Here is a 27,104-nt window from a genome sequence, read left to right as displayed (position 1 = left end):
TCTTAATTAATATGTTTAAATCAAAAGTAAAATTTCAAAAATACTGAACTCCGGAGAAATTTCAAAAAAGACGATCCCTAATGAAATGGCAAAATCAAGCTCAAACACATCAAACGAATGGATAACAACTTTTATAATCCTGTCTTTATATTGCCTATATTGACTACTGCATAATAATGTGTTTTTTTTTCTAATTGGTACGTATTTGATATATTTCAATAACTTAAAACAAACTCTTAAATGACGCACATGTTGTTACTAATTCATTGATTACGACTTGCCAAAGACCACAATTAATGACCCGTTTTTCGTTCTCCCCGAATATGGTTCCTTTAATAAAATTATAAGAGTGCATTTTCTCTTTATTTTTTTCCCTTCCTCGCCCATTTCTTAGATTTTTTGGGGTAGAAATGAAAGAAGAGAGGTGATTTAAACTGTTGGGTGTTGTATCTTAACTGATTTTGATATGGCCCGGAAAGAATGACTGAAACAGGTGCAAAAAGGTGAGATTTACAGTTTTCGGAATCTCTTTTGACTTGTCCTTAGGGGTATGGATGTGTATTGGCTAAATTTGTAAAATACTGGATAGCAATCTTTCTGAATGTTGGATATATTTTTGGACTGGAACTGTGTTTTAAACACACAAAAAAAATGATAAAAAGATTCGGTGCATTATTTTGTTATTTTAATGAAACAAAACGTCATAAAGAACTGATAGAGAATTTTATTGTGGTCTGTGGCCGACTGTAATGTGTTGCCAGAGGCGGATTTAGGGAAAAAATTTGGTTGCTTATATAGGGAATCATTGAAGCGTGACTGGAGCGGCCCCCACTTATGAAAATTTCTGGATCCGCCACTGGTTGCAATTCGAAATTGACATATTTGACCTAGATACGACAACCGTTCATGCTGGCTTTTAAAAATTCCTCCCTCTGAAAAATCACATTGCATGTAATTTGCTTGTTTACAAACAATAAAAGGGAGTTTCATGGGAGAGTCTACACAAACGCTCTACACTTATACATATCGGACATAGAAAGTACCTTAATAGTCCTAAGGGAGCTACCATTTGATTTTTATGGGGGGCTAGGATGAAATTTGAAAAAAATAGGCAGGACAGGAGTTTTGAGTAAAAAAAAAAGGCAGGATGTGACACTTGCAAAAAAAAAAGTCAGGACGACAATTTAGGTAAAAAAAAGTCAGGATAAACTAAAAAAAAGAAAGGCAGGACCGATTAGAGTGAAAAATAAAAAGGCAGGACAGAGATTACAGCTAAAAAAAATGCAGGACAAAATTTTTCATCCTATTTTTTTTAATATAATTTCCATATAAGCTGTACTTAAACTAAATTATTGTAAAATTTTAGCGATTTCTGTAATAAATTTCTTTTTTTTATTTCGATATTTCCTTTATTTCTCCTATTACTTCAACAGAAAAAAACACCTTAGTTTACAAAAACAATGAAAAATGTATGCTTCTTTCGAAGGCAGATTGTGAGCGCAAATGAACGGTGACCCCACTTTTTTTATTTTATTTTTCTATTAACTATAAGATAAAGTTCATTTATAGAAAAAATATAGAGAAATCCTATATGAATGATTTAGACCCGCGAACCCCCTTATGGTGAATTAACCAAAATTTCACATCCAATAGTGGATTAGAATTTAATATGTTGAACATAATCTTATATGTACGTGAACCGTTACAGTTACTATAGATATTATGACCCAAATAAAAGTAAATGTAGTTTAAATAAACCATTCGATCGTGTTGCAAAACATTCGTGAAAACCTGTTTCAAATGAAGGTGAATTTATTAACTTTTGATTTGTAAACAAACATTTCTCAATTTAGATTATGGGATTTTCTATGAATATTTAATGAGGCGGATACACAAACTGTCAACATGAAATACAAATACATGTGTTCACTTGCGTAGTATGTGAGTAGGAGATTATACATAATTTTACATTTACAAGAATAGTGAAAAAGATTATGGTCGACGTTCCAACTAAAGAATGACTTCAAATGCAGCATGTTGGATAACATGTTTTATTTTAGTTTCCATTTGTAAGTAACTCTATAAATACATACATATTATAATACTTTATTATTTATAGATCTTTATACAGGTAAATTACAAGTGTATTTGAGTTTGTAAAGCTTATTTATATTAAGCATGTTAAATAAAAACTAGTTAAAATAGAAAGTTCCAGGTCGTCAAAGCTCAGCCTTAAATAGACTTAGCGAATGTGTTGGTATTGAAAGGGTACGACGAAATCCCCATCCGATCACTTCGTTCTACCCCATGAGAACTGTTAAGTTGGTAAGCAGGTATTATTTATTTATGATTTACCAGGGAGGTAAAATGTAATTATCTCTTATGTTACTGGTCCTCTGCAAACAAAGTCAAAGGAGGCTCTGGGTTTCCACTCCGTCCGTCTGTCTGTCTGTCCATCCGTCAGTCTGGTAAATCAGTTTGTCATACTTTTTTCTTCATCGAGTGGTCTAGTGTGCCGGATACAGTGCGATTTGGTGTCACGATAACTCAGTAGCACGAGTTCGAATCCCGGCGAGGGAAGAACAAAAATTTTTAGACGTACTAATAAATATAATTATTTTCTGTGACTCAGTATCTTACATTAATGTGTAGGATCCTCTACTATAGATAATTTAGCTGATCTGTTAATATAACATCTGCATGCCTTATATATCATGTACTGTAGTACGACGCTAGATTAAAACGTGGAAAGGTAGCACCCGGCCACCGAAAGCTTCATTTTTATGAAGCCCACTGGCAGGTGGTCGTGTGGGTTAGCGGGACGGCTACAGTGCAGGCGATTCGATGTCACCATATCTCAGTAGCATGGGTTCGAATCCCGGCGAGGTAAAAACAAAAAAAATTGCGAAAGCAAATTTACAGATCTAACATTGTTGGGTTGATGTTTAGACGAGTTGTATATATAATTATTTTCTGGGACTGTATCTTGCATTAATTTGTAGGATCCTTTTCTATAGATAACTGAGCTGATCTGTAACAATAACATCTCCATGCCTTATATGTCATGACTGTAGTACGACGCTAGATTAAAACTGACGAGGAAAGGTAACACACGACCACCGAAAGCTTTATTTTTGTGAAGCCCAGGTGGTCGTGTGGTCTAGCGGGACGTCTACATGCAGTGCAGGCGATTTGGTGTCACGATATCTCAGTAGCATGGGTTCGAATCCCGGCGAGGGAAGAACAAAAAATTTGCATTCGGCAAATTTACTAGTGTTGTCAACGGTTAACCGGTTAACCGTTCGAACGACCGAATACCGAATACCAAAATCGCTAACCGGTTAACCGGACTTTTTTCAATTTTGGTAGATTTGATATATTTGTATAGAAATCATTAAATAGTTATGTTTTATTTAAAATTTGTCGTCGTGTTAATTAATTAGACAGATCAATTATCCAGTATATTGATTGTTATTGTTAATCCTAAAAACATAAAATTAATTAGAACTTGTCTCTCAGCTTGGGGCAGGATCTTAAAGAAACATAATTAGTTTCACATGTTTTTTTAACAGTAACTTTAAATCAGTAATGCGATTAAATTTTATGATTTACTTCATAAGTTCGTTTTTAATCTATTTTTGTGTAGACCTACATCTAAATGTGCAACCTCCGTCGTGCAAGGCGTAGTCTTACTTGAAACGAATTGCTTACTAAAAAATTGTGAAATGCAAACCAATGTGAATGTTCTCAATGAATACGTGATAGTACGAGTCACATGCTTAAAGAAACAAGCAAACAAAGCAAAGACACAGGTCGTACGGTGACTTATATTTGTTAATTTCTGTGTCATTTTGGTCTCTTGTGGAAAATTGTCAATCATACCACATCTTCTTTTTTATAATTAATCATTTCAAATTGAAACACTCCGCATTATTTTCTGAGACAACAAGAGAAAAGAAAAGAATAATCGGTTTCAGACATATTCAATCCTACGAGATATAGAAGTTTTATTTTATTTTTCCATCTTAAGTTGGTACAGACGCTATAGTTGATACGGTGCATCTGATTATTAAAGATCAAACTTCGCCAGGAATCCTCAAAGCAAGCCGTATAATGCCAAAAGGACAATATTAAATTTTAAAAGCGTAAATTTATGACTTGAATGAAAGGTTGTCAAATTGACACTCATACTACATCTTATATCTATGTGTAGGGTACTATTGATAAGGCTTTCAAACCCCAATCTGAACTATACCGGTTAACCGGTTAATCGGTCAAACGATTGTCCGAGTAACCGGTTAAGCAAAAGTGTACGATTTGACAACACTAAAATTTACAGATCTTACATTGTTGGGTTGATGTTTAGACGATTTGTTTATTTATTTAATATATATATATATATTCATTTTTTTTTTACATAAATAAGGCCGTTAGTTTTCTCGTTTGAATTGTTTTACATTGTCTTATCGGGGCTTTTTATAGCTGACTATGCGGTATGGGCTTTGCTCATTGTTGAAGGCCGTACGGTGACCTATAGTTGTTAATGTCTGTGTCATTTTGGTCTTTTGTGGATAGTTCATACCACATCTTCTTTTTTATATATATATAAATATATGAGTCTAAAAGATTGTGTATCAATACCGATAAATAGATGGAAAACTAAACACTAAAAAGTGTTGAATATCATCGCACAAAGATGGAAAAGCTGAACAGATGATTTACAAAGATGGAAAAACTGAACAGATGCTTATATCATCTGTTCAGTTTTTCCATCTTTGTTCGATGATATTCAACACTTTTTAGTGTTTTGTTTTCAATCTATTTATTGGTATTGTTAACAAATCTTTAATTTTTTGGCGTAAAATCTGATTTAGCAATCCGACCACATTTGGGGAAATCTGGATCTTCACAATTTAAGCTCTTTCATTACCTTTACTGATAAAATACTTTACGTTAGGCAACATAATGTTTGTAATAAGCACACACGTCACACATGCATATCTTCTTTTTTATATGTTCTCCAAAATTATCAAAGTATATTATCATGATTCGTTTAACTTGCATCTTTTGACTTATAGCTTTAAACGGACAGTGCCTATGACGGACGATCCCTCTTTATCTGGAGACGCTTCTCCTGTCAAAGCACTGTTATTTTTTTCTTTTCTTTGTCAATTTCTAGCTCTTCTAGCCAAAGGGGCAAAGTGAGCTTGTCTCATCACTTGGCGGCTGTTAACTTTCACAAGCATGTGCTTTTATGGAAATACTTAGTCAAATTTAACCAAACTTGTAAAGTATCTTGTTTAAAAAAATCCGTCCCATAAATCCCCGATTGCCAAAACAACATAGCACATATGGCTCTAAATGGAACATAGGGATAAAATACAATTTTTGGCTTAATATATCTCTAAATATAATGCATTTAGAGCAAATCTGACATGGGGGTTAACAAGTTTATCTGGTTAAGATCTATCAGCCCTGACATTTTCAGACGATCGGACAACCCGTTGTTGGATTGCTGCCCCTGAATTGGTTATTGATGGTAAGTTTGCAGTTTCCGGTTATTATCTTGAATATTATAATAGAGAGAGAGATAAACTAATAAACAGCAATAAATTTATGTAAAGTAAGATCAACAATTAATTCAATTGTCAATCAACCCCTTAAGGAGGTATTTCCCCGTCAATCAACACTGTCTGCACGTTAATAACTCTATAATGGCTGTCCTGCAGCCTGAGGGTGGATTTTCTGTTCCTGTCTTACATACCTTCATTTCAATTGCAAGCTGCAGTCTAAATTTCTGTCTTTTATTCAGGTCAATCCACTGTAGAAATAACCCTAACAAATTATAACCAAATTGTTCACGTCTTAAAAATGCATGACATATTTGCGACTGACGCAAAAATCAGCAATTAGTCAATTAAAAACGAATTTTCTCTACTTCATATGTTTCACTTTACTGCTTTGAATCTAGATTTTTTTAAATTTCGATTGCAAATTTTGTTCTTATGACAGAACAATTTGTCCTTTTGCCCTTTTGACATAATAATCATAAATTCACTATTGGTATCTGAAATACAGAGGGAGTACGTACATGTACATGTACTTAACGTAGTTTCAGTAAAAAGAACATATCATAAAACATAGAAACCTTCCCATCTGGTTTTAGGAGAATCAATTAATTCTAACTAACCATTAGTTATTTTTTGCAAGATATGTTTGTCCACTTTTGTCATATCCATCTCAATGATATCATCCTTCTACAAAATGCCTGAAACTTAACAGGCAATTTGTGGAATTTAATCACAAATTTTTAGTCATTTTACAAAATAACTAGGTATTTACAGTCAGTTTGTATAATGTCTGTCAAGGTTAGGCATTTACTAAATTGCCTGCAAATTCAGTCATTTTACAAAATTCCTAAATTTAGAAAATGCCTGTAACATAATTATATAAATGTCTAAGAATATAACTTAAACACGCTAATTAATACATTAAACAAATCTATTAGATTTTAAATAGAAATACGCAACATTTCGCTAAACAAATTAGCTTCATCAGGCGTGTGCATCTCTCAATGTGAAATCGGATGCATGACAAAAAAATATTTGTGTAGCTTAATCTACACAAGATTTGAGGCAAAGTGTAACATATTTTTTGATGTTGCATAAAATATGTTTGTAGCTACAACTACATAAAGTTGGAATAAAAGTTTTACACATTTATTGATGTTCGATAAAGAGGTAGGGCCAATTTCCCCATAAATTTGTTCACAGAAGGGCCAATTTCAAAAAGTGCTGAAAGAATAAAATTTACTTTAAAAACAAAAAATAAAAATGCTTTTTGATCAATATCTCGACTTTTATGTATCATATGTGTGAAAGATAGTTAAATCAACCCTCAAAAAGGACAAAAGTCAAATTTGCGGAATTTAGGGTGTTTTTAGGTTGGAAAAACAGGGCATCCCCCAAGAAGGACATTTCAAACCAAAAAAAAAAGTTATGTTTTTTGTGAATATTGTAATTTATACAACTTTCCCCCTCAAAAATGAAACTGGTTTAGTGTGTCCCTAATACCTCAAAAACAACTTTTTAATGTAAAGGTGGAACATCGTTAAATTGTACCTATATATTTGATTAATACCAGTAACAGTTATATGTACCGTCGTGGCTCAATCGGTAGAGCCTAGAACCTAGAAGGAAAGAATTTTATGAAGAATGAGTTCGAATCTCAAATAGATACTTTGATTTTTTTTTGTGTTGAAATATTAGATATTAATGTTTTAATCAAATTTTTCGGATGTTTGCTTAATTCATAGAGTCATTCTGGATCATTTTGACTATATATCATTTTACTAAAGAAAAAAATAATGTATCGCTTATTGTGTGCATTCCTATGACTGTACATACTCTTGACTTACTTTCTATTCATGTGTTCACATTTATTACATATTTGCAAGGAGCAACTGTCGCCAAACTGAAGTAGATGCTATACATAACCAATAACACGAGAATTGATTATATAGCAATGAAGCTCAAATATTGCATGTGTAATATACACATAACTTAAAATAAGACCATTGTATTCAAGTTTCAAAACAACACAAACAATTTTTGGAAACCTTTTTTGAACATGATATTACATGTAACAAAATTAAAATGCAGTCAACATGGTCCACAGCAATTTTGTCGAAAATTCACCAACTGTGTAGATACAAGTACTGAATTTTTTACCACTGTCCCTGCACCGGAACATATAAGTCATCAGAAAATAAAACAACACCACAGAACAAATCAATTACACTACAAATCGTGATTGTATGTGAAACTTCAAGAAGTTGTTGTATTTGTTGAAATGCCAGAAAAGGTCATATTACATGTGTTGTTTTGTTGTAACACAAGATGTTCTTTGACCAACTGATGTCAGATGTTGTCGTCCGGTTTAAGTATAATTTATATGATCTTATCTTATCTTATAGACGATAAAACCTTAAAGACCAGGACTAATACAGATATACATAAATTCAGAATGAGAAAAACAGCATCCCATTTGAATTTGTTCGATATTATTAGGCTTCTTAACAAGTTTCGTGGTATGGTACCATTTGCGCATAAAGGGTGTTAACAATTAGATAACATCAATATAAAAAAAATCAGTAGTCTTGGCCTTGGTTTTTTTAGGAATACCTGTTCAAGGTATGAAAATAGATGATGTGACGTATTTTAATGTACTATAATTAGCATCTATCGGGCTATTTTAAACATGATTTACCTATCTTATCGAATGAAAAGAATTCACGGGAAATTGGCCATACCTCTTATATGAATATCTATAAATTAATTTGTATGATTTCAAGGTTATGGTTTTGATTTGTTTTTAAATCTTTTTTCGTCTCTCTCATGGAGTCCATCAGATTCAAGAGTTCGTAACTGCATGGTGCATCCAAAATCTATCTCTCTTCCTTTTGTATCCCAATTTTAATTTTTCTCCATGATTTGAAATGTGACGTTTTCAAATTCATGTCCTGCTCTTAAAAGGTGTCTTGTGATTGGGCAGTTTCTTTCTTTTTGCGAACGATGATTATTAAGTCGGATTTTAAATGGTGTTTCTGTTTCACCAACATATTGTAATTTGCAAGTTCCACACGTTAGGACATAAATATAATTTTGCGTTTTGCAATTTGATGTTATGAATATGTTGTATTTTTTTTCTTTTTTTTGATAGTGCTGACGAATTGGGTTTCGATATTGGCGACTTTGCAGCACTTTCAATTGCCCCTTCCGCATGGTTTATATAACCTCCGATTGTTGATATCTCATGTTTAGATACTTTGGATGTTACTAGAATATCTTTGAGGTTTTAAGCCATGACGGGAGGTGATGGAAAAATCTCTTTTAAGGAAGGATCATTTTCAATAAGACGCCAGTGTTTGTGGACAATGGATGAAAGATTTGTGTCAGGTTAGGATGAAAGCTAACAACAAACGGGATCTTATCCGTCTGGGTCGTTTTATCTTTGTATTCAAGTAGGTTTGTTCGGTCTTTTTCTTTTATTTTGCCGAACGCTTCTGAAATATCGAATAGTTGAGGTTAAGAAGAATAAAAATGACAATGACAAATTGTGAAACAATCCACAAGAGAAAAACAAACGCCTTGATTACTGCGTATATAAAAATATGATGGTGTTGTCTGATTGTCTATAAAACAACTCTTCACCTGAGACCAAATATCGTAGAGGTTAACACCTATATGTCATCGTATGACCTTCAACAATAATAAAAACAATTTCAAACCGTATAGTAAGCTAAAATAGGCGCTGAAAGAACTCAACTCTTAAAAGAAAAACAAAAATGAAAAACAACAACCCATAGGCCAGTAAGGAATTACGACGGTAAGATTCTACGTCAATTGGTTTTATAAAAATAGAATATTGTTTAAACGCGACTAATCTTGAAAATGGTCTATCAATCGCTATTCGGTTTTGTGATTAACCAATTACTTTTCTTTAAATACGTGTACAAAATCAGACGTAGAAAAGAGTGTGTTCTGTTTTCATACAGCGTTTATAATAAACTTTTTTTATTCACATACTTCTAATACTATTTTCTTTGTCATTTTATAGGCCTTACTTCGTTAACAGGATTTGATAAGCCAGAGTTGTCGTTACAGGAAATGATCGAACGACTTATTGAAATGAATAAACCAGCTATTAATGATGACAGACAAAACAAATACTGCAGCTATATAATGCGATTGTTGTCCTATTTCAGCGGAGAAAGATGTATGGTTGCTGGAAGTACTCAGGAGCAGACACGTTTAAGAATCAGACAAGACGAAGGGGATTTCGACTACCTAATAATTTCGGCAATATCTATTCCTGTTAGTGCTTTAGAGTACAGAGACGATCTTCCTTGTTTTGTCCACATAAATGGACTTCAGTTGGTTGAAAAACTTCCGACTGTTCAACTGATTGATGGTCGTTATCTACCAAGTAATTTACTTAGTGAAATTAGACCTGAAGCTTTCAAGCATATGCGAGATTTTCACAAACTACTCTCAAATTTTAGAAGAACACGTGGTCGCAACAGTTTGCACGTGGCAATAGATCATAATATAAAGCCAGGAAAAACGTTAGTTTCGTACCGTGATGTTGATTGTCCAGTTTTAGATCTGAAATACGTTAAAAGTAATACGAAACTTATATCTGATAAATTAAAACAAAGTATTGATCAGCAGATATTTGACAGAAAATATGATTTAATGTCTCCGCTTAAAAAAGGAGCTCATTTAGTAAACGCTTTTAAGAAAGCTGACATCAAATCAGATTCAGAGGGGTCTATTTTTTTACAAACATATGGCTCCATTATCGATGCTCTTTCTTTTGAAACTGCTGAAAACAATCAAAACGAAACAGATACTTGTCCAAATGAGGAATTTTATAGAAATAAAAAACAATCTATGAGTAGGAAGACAAAATTCAACAATATTGATTATGATGCCAATGGAGAAGAGTTCGACAAAGGCGATGTTATACTAAAATACAAATCAAAATCAAGCAAAGATTTTATACCAGCATTCCCGCTTGCTGGGAAGCCAAGATTTCTTGATGAGTGGAAACAACGTAAACGCGTCTGGCCACCAGAACATGTAGTGAATGATATTTACAATAGCGAGTTCTTTGTTGTTGCAAAACCGGCCTTGACTAAACGAGAGAGAAACAAAGATTTTTGTTTGGCATACAACAACGCTGAAATAAAGCTGGCGAGAGCAATGACAAGTGTTCAAAAGAAAGTTGTTCTCATTCTTAAAGCTATCAAAAAGAGTTTATTGCAAGATTATTCAGAAATATTAACTACGTTTCATTGGAAAACAGCAGTTTATTGGAACTCAGAAACTCTTAATTCCTTGTTACTTGTAGATACAGAAGACAACGTATTGAAATTGTTGATAAAAGTTCTAGATTACATGATTAGTTGTTTGCGAAGTAGAGAACTGCAACACTTCTTTATTCCAAGCAATCTTTTTGCGGGGATGAATGAAAACATTTCTTTTGAAATTGCGAACAAAATTACGGAAGTACGAGAAAATCCGATCAAAGCTCTAAATACTTTTTTCGCTGGACAGACGTTTGATGAAGTAAAATATGAAAAAATTCCGGCTGAAAAGGTAGCAGAATTCCGGAAAGCATATAATGATCCAAGTGAAAGTTCAAATATTGATATCCTCATTGATATACTAAAGAGATTTTCGAGTGAACGTGAAGAAAAGGTAAGGGCGGCATTGCATGACGTGCTCACAGATGCACTTCCATTTTTCATCGAAGAAATGGCAAGAAGACGAGATAAGAGTCAAGTAAATTTAGATTTAAAACAGATGATATTGTCAAATCAAATTCGCAAAGAAAGTTTTATTGATATGGTTGTAAACCATTTATTTGACAAAGTTAGGAAAAATGAAGTAAATGAAAAAAACATTTCTCAGATTTTCTTGACTCTAATTTTTCAAAAAGTATTAAATCAATAAAAATATGTGACTTGTCTTGTAATATGTAACTGAGGTAAATAGTTAAAGCAACGATTTAAACTCAAATTTATTTAGCAGAATAACGACAAATTAAGAACAAAAAGCCTATACATATATCCAGATAACAACAAATACAATGTTAGATCATCTAACATGACCGGTAAATACATGTACAATCACCAAAAAAGTACATAAATGTAGTCAAAACTCTGCAAATAAAGACATTGCAATTTCCTTTAGGATCTACCTTCACGGCAAAACTGTGCTACTTTACTATGAAGTTTCGTTAAAAAAAAATAACATATCCTTGAATGGAAAGTTAATACATGTATGCACTACTATTTTATTCAAAACGTAAAACTTGGGGCAGATGGTATGTTTTCTGTTCTTTTATTGTATGCCTATTCAATTTGCGCTAAAATTTTGCACAACCCCTTTTAACATTGGGTCTTCCGCAAACATAGCTGAAATATGTATCTAACATAAAAGGCGTTGTTATATTAAGCATAATTCTCTCATTTTATCCCACGAGGTTATAGAACGCACACAGATTATCAGCTTTTTAAAATATGAACAGATGACATGTGTTTCCGAAAACCCTTATTTCGGTACGCTTCAAATCAGACATTTTTCTACATGTATAGACAAACTTGCAAAACATTTTTTTTTTGTATATACATGTATGAACGAATTTAGGGAACGACCATTTGATATTCTGGGGGGGGGGGAGGGGCAGGAGGATTTTGAAAATAAATAACTCGGCCTTGATAATCACAAAAATAAATGCTTTGTTCTGTGGTAGTTTGAAAATAAATTACCTGACTTGCAATGTATTGAAAATAAATAACTCAGCAGGTCTAATCGAAAGTATGAGATGGCACCAGATTCTCTATAAATTCATCTTTTTTCCAAAAAAAAATCGGGAAACACTTCCCAAATCTTTTAATGATAAAAGTATAAATATTATTTAAATATACTTGAAATGTCTGATAACTTGAGTTTATATTGTCTCAGGAACATTTATTTACAGGGTCTACATTGAGGCAATTGGGCTATAAGGGGGAAAATTGGCCCCACTTCAGAATCTATTGATATTTCTTTCAATTGGTCTCTATGATATTGAGCTTATAAAACACCAAAAAATTTATAGTTATCTCTTGCGGTTTTCTTGTTATGACGTCATAAAAATGGTAGGCCGACTAAGCTTAAATATCAGATTTTTATGTATTTTATCCTTTTTTTATGTATTGTGTACATTTTACAATAGATTACACCTTAAATAATCAACGTGAATACATTATTACTAGTGAACCATTGTATTAATACAATAAAGAACAAAATTGATATAAAGTTAGCTATAGTCAGCTATAAAAGGCCCCGTAATATATGACAATGTAAAACAATTCAAACGAGAAAACTAACGGCCTTATTTATTTTTCTTTTAACTTGAATAACCAAAAATGAGTTTGTGTGTACTTTATGAATAAAGATCGCAATTTCATAAACTATACATTTCAACAATTACCGGTTCAACCTTAATAAAACCTAAATATTGTTAGCACATTTTTTATTTTTTGTTGTTTAGGTGTCTTTACACTATCATGATAATGTGATTTAAAACAACAAATGTAAAAAGATACGGAACGATGAAAAAACAATAGAATTTGATGGGACTCGAACGTACACCATCATGCCCAATGAGCAGCGTGTAGGCGATTTGAACCACATTGACACAACTATTTGAAGTTAATAACTCATATTGATCATTTTGATTCATAAACGGTAGAAACAATTTTTTTTCATTTCTTTACTTCTTATTCAACTAAATTGTTTATATCAATGATATGGCCATTTCATCATTGTTGATAATGTCGTGGTCTAAATTATTTTTGTTTTACCAAACGGTCGTTAATAGTGCAAAATGGAAACTGAGGTTTTCGTCTGGGGCGTGTTTTATTGGTCTCTTCTGCACATCTTCAGAATATCTTCTGGTGAAGAGTAAAATAAAAATTAATTTTGACGTCGAAAATAGCAGATTTTTGTTATGTTCGATGACATAAATCAAGTTTTCGATGACCTTATTTTTTTTAGAAAATTAAGCCATGATATGTCCCGTAGACATGCATGACTGTAAAAGTGTGGTCTGTTCGTTAAAATTTTCTTTGTGCTTTCCTATATCTCAATTTTTCTAAACAAACCAGGCTTAATCTCCCGCTATTTGATTTTTAACCGGATTTTTGTGTCAAAAATATCGGTTATTGATTTGGGGATGTACGGCGGGCGGGCGGCAACCAAATGTTGTCCGTGCATTTACTCATGAAGCGTTCAACCAAACCTTTTAAAATTTTAATATGTTGTTACTGACAACAAAATGGAGGTCAAGTTCAATAATGACGATTTTGACTTTTACCATTCAGGAGTTACGGTTCTTGAAAGTTTAAAAAATGTTGTGTCCGTGCATTTACTCATGAACCGTTCAACCAAACCTTTTATAATTTTAATATGTTGTTACTGACAACAAAATGGAGGTTAAGTTAAATAATGACGATTCTGACTTTTACCGTTCAGGAGTTACGGTTCTTCAAAGTTTAAAAAATGTCGTGTCCGTGCATTTGCTCATGAACCGTTCAACCAAACCTTTCGGTTCTTGAAAGATTGAAAAATTGTGTTACCTGAGTATTATTGGCAGATTATACAACAGAAATGGGATTCATTAACTTTAGAAGCATTCTATGTTTTAGATATTTTCAAAATCCTAGGTAGGTGGACTTAGTAATTTTTTCTTACTTTATGCATTAAGGGCACACAGTTTGTCCTGCTAGAGGGTCATTTTCTATCTAGTTTATATGTTGTTATTGTTGACAACATGGAAGTCAAGTTTGATATTGATAATCATAAATTTTACCTATTAGGAGTTTTGGTCCTTGTAATATTGATAAATGCCAGAACACAAATAAATGTTAAAGAATCCGGTTTACTGTCATTTTGACAGCTCCTGTTAAGAATAATCTTAAACTGCACGAAAAATCGTCAATGTTTGTCAATATGACTGATCAAAAAGTACATCTCAGTCTATAATACATTTTTTTTAAAAGTAACCCAACTGGATTTTTTTTGTATAAAGCTAAGATATCTGGAAGTTCTATAAATCGTTTTTCTATGGTGTTCCTTGAAGAACATCTTCTGGTCCTAACTATTATTTCTAATGCACAATTTTGATGGTCAAAACCTTCGGACTACCATTTTTCTACAACCTTCATTGTATATGGATCTATATGTAAGTATACAAGGTATACCAGACGTTTCTTTTTATAAATAAATCAGTAGGCCCGAGAACACAGTTATTTCGTAGTCCATTTCTTTTAGACAATAAATTTAAATTTAAAAAATCGCACTTGCTCTTTCTCAAAAAGATTTTTACAGTGTAGTTTATTACCAGCGAGACAAATAATATCAAAATTATAGAAACTTCTACCAGCTCTAACTCAAAATATTGACAATTCTGTGTTAAGGGGATGTAAAATTCAGTTTGACAGCTTCAGACGTGATACAATTTGACCTTTTTGAACTGGACCAAATCACTACTTAGCATAAAGATTCAGCACCCAATTTTTTTTAACATGTAAATAAATCCCCCTACTTAATATTTCATGCATTTAATATCAAGAAATTAATTGGGAAAGTGTATCAAATAAAACATGCAAGTTATACACTGTTTACACTAGGGACTATAGACAACGAAAACCAAAGGACGATTACTGTTTCCTTGGACCAGTTGGAAGTGTACTGATTGATACTTCATTCTGGGAGAACAAGATTTATCTCAGCACTAGTTGCAACTAGTTTTGAACACATTACCAGTAATTGCAAATACTCTTAGTTCAATACTCTATTGTCTTAATTCTAGTTTGCTGGGGGTTTCTTTGTGTTTGTCTCGTACCAATATTTTGAGTTAATCTAATTGCAACTGATTTGTGCAGGTTGCTTTTATATTGTACTGCTACGCTACTGTTTCAGCTTCGGGGAGGGTTGAGCGCTCACAAACATGCTGTTGTGCTGTTAAACCACTGTACTAGGTTAGGGGATGGTTGGGATCCGCGGCTTAAATGTTTATCCCCGCCAAATTATGTATGTAAAAAACTATATGCTTGTCCCAAGTCAGGAGCCTGTAAGTCAATAATTATTGTTTGTTGCTGTGTTACTTACTTGTTTTTCGTTCATTATTTTGTACATTAATTAGGCTGTTAGGTTTCTTCTAGTGATTTCGGGGCCTTTTATAGCTGAGTATGTGAAATGTTGTCTCTTTAACACATTCCCCATGTCCTTTCTCAATTTTAATTAATTGCTGCGTCATTTAGTCTCTTGTCAGAAATTGTCTCATTGGCAATCATACCAAATCTTCGCTTTAATATCAACCCCTGCCATATTCTTTATGAACCTGTCCCAAGTCAGGAGCTGCAGTTTAGTGGTTGTCGTTGGTTCATGTCTCAACTCATTTTTGATATTTTTTTAATTGATTTGATATGTATAATTAAACCGTTAGTTTATTCGTTTAAATTGTTTCACACTTTTCATGGACTTTTATAAACGCCTTAACAGTATCGGATTTTGTCATTATTGAAGGCCTTACGGTTGCCTGTAATTGTTTACATCCACTTCATATTTGAACTCCGGTGGATAGTTGCCATATAATCAATAATAACACATCTCTTCGTTTTTATATTATATATGTCTGACGTTTAATCTCCTGTTTCCTGAATATGCATGAAATATGTGTCACTGTGCGTTAAAAATTAGCATTGATTTAAAGCTGACCACTAGCCAAATCATGAGTGTTGAAAGTAGAGTTTAACACCTATGAATCAAAATTCCTTCCCTAGAATATCAAATAGTTGGCCCTTAACTGTTATTGTCCGTGTAGTTCTTATATTCATCTAGCTTATCATCCTACAGAGATGTCCTACAAAGGCCGTCGTAGCATTATGCATGTATAACACAGCTCACATTCTAATATATCTACATTTTTAATAACATTGAGAAAGGAGATGGGGAATTTGTCAAAGCGACAACAACCCGACCATAGAACAGACAACACCCGAAGGCTCATAATCTAGTATAGTATAAGAGCATAAACCTTAAGCACGGGGAGGCACTCTATTTATTATTGTCATTTCGACTAAACAACGCCATTTTTGTTTTGTGCCTCTGCCGTCTAAACCACCTATTTAAAGGAAAGAGGTAGAAGAGAGCCAGAAGATCTTCCCAATGCAAAAAACAAAAAAACAAAAAAAAACAACAGAAATGGACCTCTTCTGGCTCACAACCAAAGAACAAAAAAAAAAACCACTCCCCTGCTGTGCTGTGGAATGTTTTACGTGTTAAGTTATATATTGAATGGTTTTTTTTAATTCTGTCTGTTAATATCAAGTATTTAACGAATGATACACGGATTTTTATTCCGCTATAAAACAACAGAAACCAGTAAAATTTCGTGTGTCAGTTCCGTAATCACTTACAATAAATATAGACGACAAGGGCTAGGCTGTACTTGAGAGGCTATGTTATACTTTAATATGAAGAAAAATACTTTATAATTTACTTTCTATAATGAAACTTTATTATTATCAACCATTGACAAATAATATGTTAAAAAACACATCTGTTCCTGATCATCCTTAGTCCGATAATGGTATATATGAAAAACGGACGGAAAATTTTGGAACTTTGATGCCGGTTTTGAGCAAGTTTTTAATGAAAATTCAGTATGAGCGCAGCTTTGCCCCACTGAAATATTTCAACATAAGAAGCTTTTTGTTGGTATTATTGCTCTGACAAAATATTTCGTTGGGGCAAGAATGCGCTGGTACTTTTTTCGTGAAAAAGTTAGTGAAAATGAGTAAAAAATTGTGAAAAGCCAACAAAAATGCACGTGAAGTGTTGTCAAAACACGGCATTATGACGTCATAACTACAAAAAAACATTTTTTTCATAAAATGAATATGTCCGGCGTCGTCCGTCGTCCGTCGTCGTTAACTTTTACAAAAATCTTCTCCTCTGAAACTACTGGGCCAAATTTAACCAAACTTAGTCACAATCATCATTGGGGTATCTAGTTTAAAAAATTTGTTCGGTTACCCGGCCGACCAACCAAGATGGCCGCCATGGCTAAAAATAGAACATAGGGGTCAAATGCAGTTTTTGGCTTATAACTCTAAAACCGAAGCATTTAGAGCAAATCTGACTGGGTTAAATTGTTTATTAAGTCAAGATCTATCTGCCCTGAAATTTTCAGATGAATCGGACAACCGGTTGTTGGGTTGCTGCCCCTGAATTGGCAATTTTATGGAAATTTTGCCGTTATATGGTTATTATCTTGAATATTATTATAGATAGAGATAAACTGTAAACAGCAATAATGTTCAGCAAAGTAAAATCTACAAATAAGTCAACAGGACCGAAATGGTCAGTTGACCCCTTTAGGAGTTATTGCCCTTTATAGTCAATTTTTAACCATTTTTCGTAAATCTTAGTAATCTTTTACAAAAATCTTCTCCTCTGAAACTACTGGGCCAAATTAATCAAAACTTGGCCACAATCATCTTTGGTGTATCAAGTTTTAAAAATGTGTCCGGTGACCCGGCCATCCAACCAAGATGGCCGCCATGGCTAAAAATAGAACATAGGGTTAAAATGCAGTTTTTGGCTTATAACTCAAAAACCAAAGCATTTAGAGCAAATCTGACATGGATAAAACTGTTTATCAGGTCAAGATCTATCTGCCCTGAAATTTTCAGATGAATCTGACAACCCGTTGTTGGGTTGCTGCCCCTAAATTGGTAATTTTAAGGAAATTTTACTGTTTTGGGTTATTATCTTGAATATTATTATAGATAGAGATAAACTGTTACCAGCAATAATGTTCAGCAAAGTTAGATTTACAAATAAGTCAACATGACCGAAATGGTCAGTTGACCCCTTTAGGAGTTATTGTCCTTTATAGTCAATTTTTAACCATTTTTCGTAAATCTTAGTAATCTTTTACAAAAATCTTCTCCTCTGAAACTACTGGGCCAAATTCATCCAAACTTGGCCACAATCATATTTGGGGTATCTAGTTTAAAAAATGTGTCCGGTGACCCGGCCATACAACCAAGATGGCCGCCATGACTAAAAATAGAACATGGGGTAAAATACAGTTTTTGGCTTATAACTCAAAAACTAAAGCATTTAGAGCAAATTTGACATGGATAAAATTGTTTATCAGGTCAAAATCTATCTTCCCTGAAATTTTCAGATGAATCGGACAACCCGTTGTTGGGTTGCTGCCCCTAAATTGGTAATTTTATGGAAATTTTACTGTTTTGGGTTATTATCTTGAATATAATTATAGATAGAGATAAACTTTAAACAGCAATAATGTTCAGCGAAGTAAGATCTACAAATAAGACAACATGACCAAAATTGTCAATTGACCCCTTAAGGAGTTATTGCCCTTTATAGTCAATTTTTAACCATTTTAACATTTTTCATAAATTTTGGTAAATTTAAAAAAATTATTTTCCACTGTAATTACTGGGCCATATCATATTTTGAAGTTGTCCCTAGAAACTTAAGTCTTCCACTGAATCTAAAGTATACGTTTTGCTTTGAGACCAAAATATTGTCAAAAAATTATTAAAACAAAACTTGCATTTTCAGATTAAGAAAGGGTCTGGGGAACTCCCAGAAAGCATGATTTTGTATCATTTGTTCTAAAGCTGTTTGGGCCTTCAGTGGTTTCAAAACCCTTCAAAAAAATGTTCTTCTTTCTATAGTTTAAATATTCTACAATTCATAATGTAATGGTACTCGTCGCGAATGTTGTTTGTGTCACAGAGACGGCAGATTATGTTTTTTCTTTGTAAATCCTGCCACCTTCCAGACTTAATCGGTAAGTGGTGACTACCACATCTATATTTGCATAATATATAAATGAATTTAATAAAGAGAATCCAAAGTTTTACATTTACAAGGACGAATGAGGATTAAATATATACTTTGCATTCAGATATCGCAGATACAATTTTTCGTTTATAGTGTATTAATGTACATGTACGTTTTTTGATTGAGTTAAGCCTGTCAATTGATATTTTATCGTGTGTTTTTCTATGTTGTGATGTTATGCTATTGTTTCAAAAAAGGGAGAAGGTTTGGATCCATTAAAACGTTTAATCCCGCTGCAAATGTTTGCAGCTATCCTACGTCAGGAATCTGATGTACAGTAGTTGTCGTTTGTTTGCGTAATTTATACGTGTTTCTCGTTTCTCGTTTTTTTTATTTTATATAGATTAGACCACTGGTTTTCCAATTTGAATGGTTTTACACTAGTAATTTTGTGGCCCTTTATAGCTTGTTGTTCGGTGTGAGCCAAGGCTCCGTGTTGTAGGCCGTACATTGACCTATAATGGTTTACTTTTTTTAAATTGTTATTTGGATGCAGAGTTGTCTCATTGGCACTCACACCACATCTTCCTATATCTATTTATGATATATTCACTTGTACTATACCCGTAGGCTGTCTTCGTGTAATTTATAGTTTAAAGGAATACGACTACTTTATTTCTCATAAAACTTCAATTACTAGTTATCGAGAACATACATAAATATAATTAATTAATAGTTATCCCACAATGCCGGAGGCCAGAGGGTGATCTAACACTGACACACCAAGTCCGAGTGGGATAACTATTTTACATCCCAGCTGTTTTAGATTAGACGTAAAACCATTTACAATTCATAAAATCTAATTTAGAACACCACACAACCACTATAATATACTTTATACATTACTAAATGATTTATACCCTTTTTGACCCCGAACACGATGAGTAGATATCAAACAATGTCAACTCGACCCACCGGAGAATCGGCCCAACCTATATCGCCATTTTATGAAAAAAATCGCCCCACTCTTGTTTTCCGACTCGCCCCATTTTTTGAAAAAGTGTAAAATCAAACTAAACAATCACTGACAACTCACTAATTAATGACAAGGGTTTAAACCCCACTGAATAAAGGTCTGCCAACTCGCCTCACTTATAAAAATATCTTGCTTCCTTTAAGTATGTTAAATTACTGATAGTTCGTATCTAGTCGTCCTGGTGTAGTGGTTGTGTCGTGGCTTAATATACTAAAGGTCTTGAGTTCGAACCCCAGCATATACACTGGATTTTTTTCTACGTGAATTTTGATAGATAGTCTTTTCCGTATATTTGTATATTTAAATAACGTGTAAGATTGGCGATGTAGTTTCATAGAAAACATTTAAGTGTGATTTCCCATATTGTTCATTGGACATAAACTTCTTTGCATCACTGCCACCATTCACGCAAATGATTTTAAAGCGTCTAGTCACCGTTTTTGATGTAATGAAATGATATGATAAGTACGACAGGGACCTCTAGAGAAGCAGGAACAGTTAATGCATAACCTTCTAGTTTTCTCGTTTGTTGGGTTTTTGTTTGTTTTGTGTGTTCTTTTGTTTTCTACGTATTCATGGTTTTACTGTATAGACTCTCATTGTTTGACTGCGTGTCGTTGTTCGTTTGATCATTGCGTTATCTCTTTTTAAAACGTTTATTTATTGGTTACCACTGTGATATTTTTTATTCTTTTGAAAACAAACTCAAAACCACATACTTAAACCTGTAGTATTTTTTTAATTTCAAATCAGATCAAATCAAATATTTTATTGTCATATAAACTTTACAGTTTGTGACCAACATATATTAACACAATAAACATACATATTAAACATACACAATAACAACAGCATCATAAGGACGTTCAATGTAATATATATGCATACTTATCTCTATTTTGTGTACTTTTCCTTTGATCTTTTTTGCGATAATTTGTTCATATCATGCTACATTGTACTAGCTTGCGACTGAAAGTTATCAAGAGTATTTAAGGCCCGTTAGCTACAGCGTGTTCATATAAACACTTTCTCGTTTGAAATGCCATCGGTTTATAATTATAAAGGTGACCTTAGATTGATATAACTATTATGATTTAGGGAGCTACCATTTGATTTTTATGGGGGGGCTAGGATGAAAAATTTTGTCCTGCATTTTTTTTTAGCTGTAATCTCTGTCCTGCCTTTTTATTTTTCACTCTAATCAGTCCTGCCTTTTTTTTTAGTTTATCCTGACTTTTTTTTTACCTAAATTGTCATCCTGACTTTTTTTTTTGCAAGTGTCACATCCTGCCTTTTTTTTTACTCAAAACTCCTGTCCTGCCTATTTTTTTCAAATTTCATCCTAGCCCCCCATAAAAATCAAATGGTAGCTCCCTTAGGTTCTTTTATTCATATAGCTCTTCGCCTGTTTCGGTTCTTATACATCCTTGAATTTCAAATATTCGGCTTTGAGCATTTCTGATTAAGGTGCATCCAGAAAAACGCTTTGGACGCACATAACTTATAAAGTGTTGTTTTTTTACACATATCATATCAATCTCAGAGAAGAAGAAAAAAAAAGAAATTAATTATGATTATCAATATAGAAGAAAACATTTCATTTATGTTTAAGGAGAATTTTTCGAAAAATGGGATTAAAACAGTAAATGATATATGAGATGTAAATATCAAATGTTTTCAGTTGAAATATTCAATCGACTTATTAATTAAAAAAACTCAAAGCAGCATTCACATCTGTAATTATCAATTTATCAAAAATCCGAAAATAACGTCTCTTCTTACTACAAGTGAGAGGTTTAGCTATTTCATGCAGGAACTTCTTAGGAAGAAAGATAAGAAGTTAGCAATATCCTTTAACTCTACTTTCCGCTATATAGATGACGTTCTTTCACTAAACAATTCAAAATTTGGTGACTATGTGGAACGCATCTATCCCATCGAATTGGAGATAAAGGATATTACAGATACAGTCGGCTTCATATCTTGACTTACATCTAGAAATTGACAATTAGGGTCGGTTGAAAACAAAACTTTACGACAAAAAAGATGATTTCAGCTTTCCAATTGTGAACTTTCCATTTCCAAGTAGCAACATTCCAGCAGCACCTGCATACGGGGTATATATCTCCCAATTGATACGATATTCCCGTGCTTGCATTTCCTATCATGATTTTCTTGATAGAGGGTCACTGCTCACAAGGAAGCTATTAAACCAAGAGTTCCAAATGGTGAAGTTGAAATCATCCCTTCGTAAATTTTACGGACGCCATCACGAGTTGGTTGACCGTTATGGAATATAACTGTTTCACAAATGATATCGGATATGTTCCTTACGTCGTAACTACAATCCCCTTCCCTTTCATGAATTTGACCTACCGAATTAGGTTATTTACCGGATTTGTAATCACATAAGCAACACGACGGGTGCCACATGTGGAGCAAGATCTGCTTGTTATATTATTCTTTTATTTGTCTTTATTAATATTACTTTTACTGTTGTCTGTTTTTAGAGATATCCTTTTGACGTAACTCTGTGCTTATATATCCCATCATACTTTGAACGACAAAATTATTTTATGATGTGATTCTGTACCTATGTATCTTGTCATACTTTGAATGACAAAATTATTTTATGATGTGACTCTGTACCTATGTATCTTGTCATACTTTGAATGACAAAATTATTTTATTCATTAATATTACTTTTACTGTTAACCAACTTTTTTTGTGATATACATTTTACGTGACTCTGTACTTATGTATCACGTCATACTTTGAACCACACTATTATTTTATTTATTATTATTACTTTAACTGCTAAGTCAGTGTTTGTTATATCTATTTTGCGTGACTGTATTTGTGCATCCCGTCATACTTTGAACGACAAAATTATTTCATGTCTACCTGTGCGAATTTCAAACGCGCAATTTTACACCAGTACCCATACCCTCCTTCCTTGATGGGTGCATTTTACATAGACAAATATAATCGTATAATATAATCAAAATGAGGATGTTAATTTGATGTATGCCTTTTTGTGCTTCTTCGTTACATTTGTTGTTTTTATAGTGATTAAGATGATAACACAATGTTGACTGCTGTACCCCTATTTTTGACATTTTTACCTATTATGTCTGTTTGTTTTGTTCACGCATCGGTGACTATATAATGGAATTTGATGCGACTGTCATACAAGTGAGAGGTTTAGCTAGCTATAAAACCAGGTTCAATCCACCATTTTCTACATTTGAAAATGCCTGTACCAAGTCAGGAATATAACAGTTCTTGTCCATTCGTTTTTGATGCGTTTTGTTATTTGATTTTGCCATGTGATTATGGACTTTCCGAATTGATTTTTCTCTGAGTTCAGTATTTTTGTGATTTTACTTTTTCCTTACGTCGTAACTACAATCCCCTTCCCTTTCATGAATTTGACCTACCGAATAAGGTTATTTACCGGATTTGTAATCACATAAGCAACACGACGGGTGCCACATGTGGAGCAGGATCTGCTTACCCTTCCGGAGCACCTGAGATCACCCCTAGTTTTTGGTGGCGTTCGTGTTGTTTATTCTTTAGTTTTCTATGTTGTGTCATGTGTACTATTGTTTTTCTGTTTGTCTTTTTCATTTTTAGCCATGGCGTTGTCAGTTTGTTTTAGATTTATGAGTTTGGCTGTCCCTTTGGTATCTTTCGTCCCTCTTTTAGCTAGCTGTAAAACCAGATTTAAACCACATGTATTTGGGCATTTAATTTTGCCATTTAATAAGGGACTTACCGGTTTTAATTTTCCTTGGAGTTCGGTATTTTTGTTATTTTACTCTTTTTTATAAGTCTTTAAAGCTCTATCCATTTACAAAAAAATAATGAAATCATTGAAGTTAAGAAATTATGTTTAAAACATATTCAATATATCTTTGATGTCTCTTCTGTACCGAGTTGTGAACTAAAATTGGAACTGTATTTTGAATCTGAGTTGCCATGGGAACTCATTTGGGACCGTTTTTACGAACATTTTTCTAATAGAATTGCAACCCAAGAAGATAGGCTACTAGAAAATAAATAATCTGATGGTATTTGCCACTTCTGTCAAGAATTAGAAACATTACTTCAATTTTTGACCAACTGTAAATTCGTAGATCAGTTTTGCAAATTGTATTTGGCCATAACGGATTTATTTATAGGTTTACTTTGTACATTGCTTGCTCGACCGACAGTTTGCAGACCGGTTACATATACTGTAACATATGGCTTTATATGCTAGCTTTGGACTTTCATAAGCGCATCTGTATCATTTCTTTCACTATTTTTTACTTTTTTATAATTACTTTACACATTTTGCAACACGACGGGTTACACATGTGGAGCAGGATCTGCTCACCCATTCCGGAGCACCTGAGATCACCCCAAGTTTTATTTCGACTTATTTTGAATCTCCCTCTGGTATCTTTCTCCTCTCTTTTGCAAAGTTATGTTTTATCTAGGTAGGCGATCTCACAAAAAATATATGAAGGAGGAGATTGACGATATTTATTTTATTTTTACTTCTCTATTGTCATTTCAACTATGACATCACTTGAATTTGAAAGATCTTATCATAATTGTTTTCAAATCTTGCCATGGCTCATTGGAAGGACAAAATTGTTTCACTTATCCTAAATTTTCCTGCTATCTAATTTTCCTTTAATGACACATTTTCTAAAACCATTATCAAAAGGTAATTTGTGGTTCGATTTTGATGATTTTTACTGCTAACTTCACAAATGTGAACAGTTTTTCGTGGTTATCATGAAATATTATTATGAGGTGTCATTATTGGGAAATCATTACTGATATACTCATATTGAAATTAAGTGTAATTGTTTCCAATATGGCCATATGATTTTTTTTTTCGTGCAGAAAATTCATATTTGTCTAGAAATATAAATCATAAAAACATCTCATTTCTTTTGCAAGAAATTGCAGACATTTCTGTATGAAATGAAATAATTCTACTAAGACAGACAGACAGACAGACAGATACCATAAACTAATTGACATATAAACATGTCAGCCAGAGTTTGAGCTTGTTTTGCTATATCTATAAAAACAAGATTGACGAATTTATTCAAAATCATAAAATGCAAAAAAATACAATTTGCAAATAAAACATTTGACATAAAAGTTTATAATTAATATGCAATTATAACACATAATTAATACGAAATTACATCAACTAAAATCATATCAATTGAATAAATGACAAATAATAGCAAAGGTGGGGAGAAAAATCTGCCCAACTAAAAAAATCTATTTACAAAACTACTTGTAAAGATAAATAAAGGAAGGTTTGCGCAATGTTTTAGAAATTACAAGTTATCAAGACGAAAGTTAATGATAAAAGGAAGTACACACATGGCACGTAAACTTGTGCTGACCCCGCAAGATCATTGACCATTAGGAAGTAAGGAATCCACTCACATGGTTTTCTACACGTGAAAAAGTGTTATACAATTTAGACAATTAATCAAATAGCAATGTTATACAAATCTGACCCACTGGTCACTTCAGAGACATCGTAAAATTTACAATATAAAGTTCTCATTCTTTTTATCAGTTAAAGCTATAAAACTACAAAGTTAATCTTCCTTGCAGTCTTAAATTATTTTATTCCGCTTCTTAATTAGCAAATAAAATTGGTTTTATTTGGACAAGATAAATTTTCAGTAGAATTTTGATTTTTTTTTTTTTTTTTGGTGAAATAATAGGGGAATTTCCAAAAAAGTGAAATACAGTAACTGATGACCTAAAACTGTAGTTCCATATTTTTTGACAAAATGATATTTGTGGTAGCTGTACATGTACTATTTTGTTACGTTGTTTTATTTTTTTTTAAGACAGACGGACAGATACCATAAAGATACTAATGTATACACAGCTCAGAGTATGAAACTGTTTAGCTATATTATATAAAAATAAAATTGACGAAAAAAGGTACTGTAATTGTTTCAAAATCATGAAATGCAAATAAAACATCTTACATGTAAAATATTTGACAGTTCATATTTAATATGAAATTGTAATACATAAGTAATAAGAAATTATATCAACTAAAATCATATCAATTTAATACATGACAAAAACAAATGTGGGCAGAAAAATCTACACCCCTTACAGACATTTATACATATGTACGTCTAAAGATTGAAAAGGGGAGGTATACTGGTAGGAATTTAAATTAAACATAAATTGTGTGATAAGAGATACAAGTATGCAAGTCAACGTTAACCGTTGATAATAAAAAGAAGTGCACGCAGAGCACATACACGTGAACTCGTGCCAACCACGCAAGATCATTGACCAATAAGAACGATATAATCCAATCATCATGAACTGGTCATATTAAGTTGAATTTCTCTACACATAAAACAAGTTTTATCCAATTTCAACAAATTATCGTTTAATTAAGTTTGACACATCTCAACCATTGAGTAGTAGAGATACATCATTTTACAGTACGTATATATGTGCTATGTACATGTTTATTTTTACAATAGTTTTTAGTTGAAGATTAAAAATACTATAATGACAGTTTTGTAGAGGCTCTTTTCGGTACATGTATAGAGCTATACATTTGCAAATTTGAT

The 27,104-nt window shown here is 32.8% G+C and overlaps 1 protein-coding gene across 1 annotated transcript; it reads left to right on the top strand.

Moving 5' to 3' along the window:
* Positions 1-1,765: 1,765 nt before the first annotated feature.
* Positions 1,766-11,526, top strand: LOC143077345 (uncharacterized). The gene is made up of 2 exons (XM_076252967.1): positions 1,766-2,069; positions 9,619-11,526. Exons 1-2 carry the CDS (start codon positions 2,018-2,020, stop codon positions 11,517-11,519), a joined length of 1,953 nt encoding a protein of 650 aa, XP_076109082.1. The 5' UTR covers positions 1,766-2,017; the 3' UTR covers positions 11,520-11,526.
* Positions 11,527-27,104: the final 15,578 nt, after the last annotated feature.

Source organism: Mytilus galloprovincialis, chromosome 1 (genome assembly GCF_965363235.1).
Source record: "Mytilus galloprovincialis chromosome 1, xbMytGall1.hap1.1, whole genome shotgun sequence".
NCBI classification, from domain to species: domain Eukaryota; kingdom Metazoa; phylum Mollusca; class Bivalvia; order Mytilida; family Mytilidae; genus Mytilus; species Mytilus galloprovincialis.
The sequence above is the reverse complement of the archived record's forward strand: the minus strand, read 5'-3'. Positions and strand labels throughout refer to the sequence as shown.

Bases quoted from the DNA above. Each gene is read 5' to 3' on its own strand.
- LOC143077345 (XM_076252967.1), top strand. From the start codon at position 2,018: ATGACTTCAAATGCAGCATGTTGGATAACATGTTTTATTTTAGTTTCC. The intron at 2,070-9,618 runs GTAAGTAACTCT...GTCATTTTATAG, and splicing joins TTTTATTTTAGTTTCCATTT to GCCTTACTTCGTTAACAGGA.